At 41.3% G+C, this 5895-nt stretch overlaps 1 protein-coding gene across 1 annotated transcript; it reads left to right on the plus strand.

Annotated features, from left to right (window-relative positions):
• The first annotated feature begins 715 nt into the window (after nucleotides 1-715).
• Nucleotides 716-4467, plus strand: camk2n2 (calcium/calmodulin-dependent protein kinase II inhibitor 2). Its single transcript, XM_017724401.2, has 2 exons — nucleotides 716-1141; nucleotides 2690-4467. Exons 1-2 carry the CDS (start codon nucleotides 973-975, stop codon nucleotides 2758-2760), a joined length of 240 nt encoding a protein of 79 aa, XP_017579890.1. The 5' UTR covers nucleotides 716-972; the 3' UTR covers nucleotides 2761-4467.
• Nucleotides 4468-5895: the final 1428 nt, after the last annotated feature.

Here is a 5895-nt window from a genome sequence, read left to right on the forward strand (position 1 = left end):
ATGGAACCATGAACACTTCACAAGCCCTTTGCTTTATTAAAGTGTTCTTAGCATCATGAAAGGGTTCTTCAGCGTGATGGAGAATGCGCCATATATGGTCCTATATAGAGCCTTTAGAAAAAAATTAGAAGACTTAGAACCTTGCATAGTGAAGCTGTTCTGGGTTCTATATAGAACGTTTTTTTGGGAAATGCACAACAAAGGGTTCTTCTATTGCAATGGACGGGTTGATCAAAATTTCGCTGGTTACTTTGGTGACTGTGTGACAATAAAGGCTTCATCATCATCATCATCATCATCATCAACCATGTTAAGCTGGTGACAACAGTAGAACCCTTTTTGGTGCTATACAGAGCCACACACACCAAACCACACGATTTCCACGCAAAGAACCTTTTAAGAGTTCATGGTTCTATACAGAACCACTGTCTGTTCTAGAGAACCATCTTTTTGAAGAGTGCATAGGAACTCTAGGAAGGCTTTCCAAGACGTTCTTAGGTTCTTTCAAGGAACCACCAGATCCAGAGCACCCTCTGTTTGGTGGAACATGGAGGTGGGAGCTTGTTTTGGTTCTGTGGTTCTTGTTTCGGTTCTCCAGCGTCTCTGAGGGGATCCAGTCCATCTAAAAAGCTCAGGTTTTTTTTTGTCTCCTGGCCCCGCCCTCTTCTCACCCGGATGAATGACTTCACTTTTCCGTCTGGGTTTCCTTCACGATCTCGGGATCTCCCTGCATTTTTCACAGGAGCTCCACAGGCGCGCTCGCAGTCTTCGCTCTCTCTCGCTCTCTCTCGCTCTCTCGCTCGGTAACCCGGATCGCCGCGAGCTCTGCGCTCCTCCAGCGGACATCTCTTCTCACTTCTCCACTTTTAAGAAAGACCTCCGAGACCCAGAGGAAGGCGAAGCCCCGGACCGTCTGAACGCACTCGTCTCGCTTTCATCCGGCCGGTCCCTCCTGCTCGAGCCTCCATCGCCATGTCCGAGGTGCTGCCCTACAGCGAGGGGAAGATGAGCGGCTACGGAGGGGACAACGATGTCAGCCAGATCTCGTTCAGCTGCAGGTTGCAGGACACGAACTCGTTCTTCGGAACATCGCAGTCCAAAAGACCACCCAAACTCGGCCAGATCGGCAGAGCCAAGCACGGTGAGCACGACCTACAGCGTCCTGCAGACTGATGAGTCTTCAAGGGTTCTTCAGTAAAGTTGTATAGAGAACCTTTCGCATGCTTAGATGGCTCTTCACAGGGAGTGTGTGCTGCATATGGTTCCATACAGAACCTTTTTGGTCACTCCATACCACCAAAAAGGGTTCCTCTCTGGTTACGATGGCAAACCTGCATCAACAGACGAACCCTTATTGATGCTCGAACCATTTCACCATGCAAAGAACCATTTAAGCATGAAATAGAACTATTGTCTTTCACTAAAGAACCCTTGAACCAGGTTTTAAGCGTGTTCTTTGCATGGTGGAATGGTTCTTATGAAGAATGTGCCGCATATAGCTCTATACAGAACCTTTTTGTTGGCTCTATTGCACCAAAAAGGGTTCTGCTATTGTTACGATGGCAAACCTGTATCAACAGACAAACCCTTTTGATGCTCGAACCATTTCACCGTGCAAAGAACCATTTAAGCATGAAATAGAACTATTGTCTTTCACTAAAGAACCCTTGAACCAGGTTTTAAATGTGTTCTCTCGCATGGCGCAACGGTTCTTCAGACTGGTGGAGAATGTGCCGTATAGGGTTCTTCTATTGTTATGATGTCAAACTTGTAACAATAGATGGACCCTCTTTGATGCCAATTCACCATGAAAAAAGAACCATTTAAGCATGAACTAGAACCACTGTGTTTACTAAAGAACCATTGAACCCTTTTCTAAGTGTAAAAATACAACTAATGTTCATTGATGCTATTAATGCTATTCAGTGTCGTTTCTACAAACCGATTAACAGTCAACATGAAATGTTTACCACTGATGTGCTTTTTCAAAAGTTATGAGGTTTTGCATATTAACGTGATCCTAAAATCTACTTTGAATATGCAAATGATAAGAATTCTTCTATAATCCCTGCAGAAAAACGTAGATAATCGGCTGTTTCTGTTGGTTTCTGATGATTTTGTGATGAGTTTTTGGCTTTTTTTTTTTTTTTAATTGGGTCAATATCACAGTGTAGGATCCTAATGGCTTTACAGTTGAGTAAAGGCTAATTCTGTATGCATATCCTAATGGGATCTACAGGAAACTAGTGGTCTCCATTGGCAACCATTAAGCCAGTCCCAATTAGAAAGCACAACCACTGAGTTCTAATCCGAATGGTTTCTAATAATCCTTTTTTGGCTGGGATGCAATCGAAACAAGCCGACTTCTCAACATCCACAGAGCTCCAAGCCAATCCAGCAATATCTTTAGCTTTTTCCAACAGAATAAGAAACCGCAAATGAGCATGAAGCCTGTAAGAAGTAAGAACTTCTTATTAGAGTTATCCATTCCACCTTAAATGATGCAGCATTTTTTTTGCCCATACAGGTACCACAATAGAGCTACTGCACCATTTAAGGTGGAATGGAAAATTCCAATAAGAACTTCAGGCTCGTAAAAACCAATATGGCTCTATTTTTAGTGTTTACCTTCATTTTAACCAAACAACCTGTTTTTTTAAATAAATATAAACATGTGCTCTCTTCGCAGTGGTCATCGAAGACGACCGAATAGATGAAGTCCTCAAAGGCATGACAGACAAGTCCTCCCCGGGCGTTTAAAAGCGCAGAACGATGCCTCGTCAACGTTTTTCTTTTCAGTCACCGGTTTGAAGCACTTGTCGACTGTGCATGTGAGCAGTGAGAAGGAGCAGCCGAGAAGGTTTTTTAGGCGTCTCGAAGCTGGAGGAGATGCTGAGGAAGACGAGAGGAAGGGGCGAAGAGAGTGAGACACTGATGGGCTTTTAGCAGAGGGATTTGCTGGCGATTCTCCAACCCAAACCCATCCCAAAAGCTGGCGTGCAGAAGGGTTACCAGCTCGTTTCTGTTCCGTCCTTTTTATCAGTTCTGCACGAGCCAGTCTTCATTCGGTCCGAGTTCACGGCTGGGTCTGACATTTCATCACGTTTGAAGTCTTTTGAAGCCCTGCATATCCATGCCGAAGAGGAGCTGTCCGTTTCAGCACCACGACACAATTTTGCTTGTCTTGTCATCGTTTCCCAAATACCAACAGTGCAACGTTCTTCGCTTGCATGGAAAAGGCGAGTTACATCGAGATGACAGAAGATCTGAAAATTTGTCCTCCACGCATCCATTTCTGAAAAATGTGCATCAACCCAAACCCAAGCCAAACAGCAGGTTAGAGGAGGATGACAACGAGTTGTTTTGGTGAGATTTTCATGGTAAGGCAGTGTTCATAAGGCTACATGGCACCTATATATAGTAGCACTTCATGACAGCTGACATAACCCTACATAAATAATTTAAGGTGTCATTTCTCACAAAGGTGATGATATTTTTCTGACATTTGGTTGCCATGACATTTATGACAGACGTTCTGTTGAAATTAGCCCTTCGAAATGTTTTATGTAGGTCTATATCAGTAGCCATGACAGGCCTATGTAGGTGTCATGTAGCCTTATGAACACCACCCTACAGTAAAGCGTCACCATTCATTTCCACAGCCAATGCCAGCAAGGACGGTCTAAAGAAACGTGGAATAATAACAACAATAATCATGGTGAAAAGGACAGAAGGAGAATATTTTGCTGTTTATTTTGTTCCATCTCTCTTTTTTAAACGAATATTTACGTTTGACGTCATGTACATAGTAATAATATCTCTTTGGTCTCTTTGCATGAACTTTAAGCTCCTGTGCCAATGTGGGTGTTTCCACCTCTCTTAAAAAAACAAAAAACTAAATGAAACAAACAAACAAACAAAAAGAACAAAAAACAGGCACGCTTCTTTTTACTGAAGTTCATATTTGTATTTTTATAACTAAATATTTGTTACTTAAGACGATATACTAGTTTACTGATCAACAGACAGGGCGTGTGGCCGTTCAGCATAAAAACGATCTCATAAACAGACAACGTGAATGTTTTGGGGGGCTTTTGCACTCATCAACACATTAACCTTCTACTGCATTTTTCAGTACTCGGCCACAGTCTCTGTTGACGATGGAGTCGGTAGAATCGGTTTAGTTTATTAAACTTTTTTTTTCCCCAGCAACAGTCCGATAGCACAATGTTTTTGGAAAACTGAAGTTTTGAATTTATTAACTTATCTATTCTGTTTTATATTATTCTTTTGAAAAGGTCTATGTATGGTTTGTTGTGCATGAACCTTAATGTTTCCCAAATGAATAAACATTTTATTAAGCAAAAAACACAAAAATGTACACAAGAATGAACCATTGTGTACAATGATGGCATATCACTGTACTTGGTGAATGAATAAATGGGGACAGAAGCTGTCAAGACTGTTCATTTGTTTGGTTTTTGACTCCAGGTTGGTGCGCACACCATGTAGACTGCAATCACACACACACACACACACACACACTACTATATACACATACTATATATATATATATATATATATATATATATATATACTTTTAATGTCAGTCAATAGAACCAGACTTTTTTCCTAGTCACACCAGAGACGGTAACACAAGTGACATTTTTAATAAAAACGCATTTTTGCATGAAACTACATGTAATCAATAATGGAATATCCACCAAAATGTGTAATTTTACATATTTTTATTATATGTAATCCATTTGCATTCTATTTTTTCACAATGACCTAAGAATAAAGTAGGTCACGCCTGTGACTTCAGCTAAAAGCTTCATGTGATATCATGAGCTAAATGTGAAAATTTCTCATAACTGAAAGACACAGTGGACTCACCATGTGCTTTTCTTCATAGATCTTCAGAAAGTGGGTAAAAAGAAGACGCATTAACACCAGTGACATGAGGGACCACTACCTTCATTATATATTTTATAATATTTATTTGCCATTTGTTTTCGTTCATTTAAATCCCGTATTTTATACTCATGTATAGATTACTGCAGTTAAAATGTCAGATTACCTCAAAATATGGCACTCACCCTTCACACATGACTGTGACTCTTTCCTCAGGAACAAACTGCACCTACTGCCACTTTACTGTAGCACATGTTTACAATTGCACTATTGCAGTTTACCACTCATTTCTGCGGCAGATAATCATGTTCCTGGCAAGGCACAGCACTATCCATCCATACCACTGTAATTTATACACTGTAACCGAACCTGTTGTAAATATAAAAACCTCTATTAGTAGCCTATATTTAGTACGTAATTCTTGATTAATATATATGCTTGTATATATACTCTTTTGTATTTTTAATGTTATATTTGGCATTCTTAGTGAGGAGCAAAGTAAGCTTTTCATTGTATATAAGGAAACCTGTTTCCTCTGTGCAAATGACAATAAACACTTTGAACTTGAACTTGAACTTGAACGTGAGGACGAGCTCATCTAAGGCGCTTGGAATTCTACACAACTTTGAAAATCAATCTGAAGAACCCTTTCATGATGCAAAGAGCCTTCAATTTACTTCAGCACACACAAAAGATGACAGTAAGAGATCTGTGAGCTGCGTGGGGCAGTCGTGGGCTGGAGGTTAGGGAATCAGCCTTGCAACAACGGGGAAATCTCACCTCTGCATTTAACCCATCAGTGCAGTGAAACACCACATACACACTAGTGAGCACACATGCACTAGGGGGCAGTGAGCACACTTGCCCGGAGCGGTGGGCAGCCCTATCCGCAGCACCCGGGGAGCAGTTGGGGGTTAGGTGTCTTGCTCAAGGACACCTCGGTCATGTATTGTCAGCTCTGGGAAACGAACCGGGACGAGA

The sequence above is a fragment of the Pygocentrus nattereri genome, chromosome 24, assembly GCF_015220715.1.
Source record: "Pygocentrus nattereri isolate fPygNat1 chromosome 24, fPygNat1.pri, whole genome shotgun sequence".
Lineage (NCBI taxonomy): Eukaryota > Metazoa > Chordata > Actinopteri > Characiformes > Serrasalmidae > Pygocentrus > Pygocentrus nattereri.

Excerpts from the sequence above, each read along its gene's own strand:
- camk2n2 (XM_017724401.2), top strand. The coding sequence starts at position 973 with ATGTCCGAGGTGCTGCCCTACAGCGAGGGGAAGATGAGCGGCTACGGA. Across the intron at positions 1,142-2,689 it reads GATCGGCAGAGCCAAGCACG|TGGTCATCGAAGACGACCGA; the intron begins GTGAGCACGACC and ends CTCTCTTCGCAG.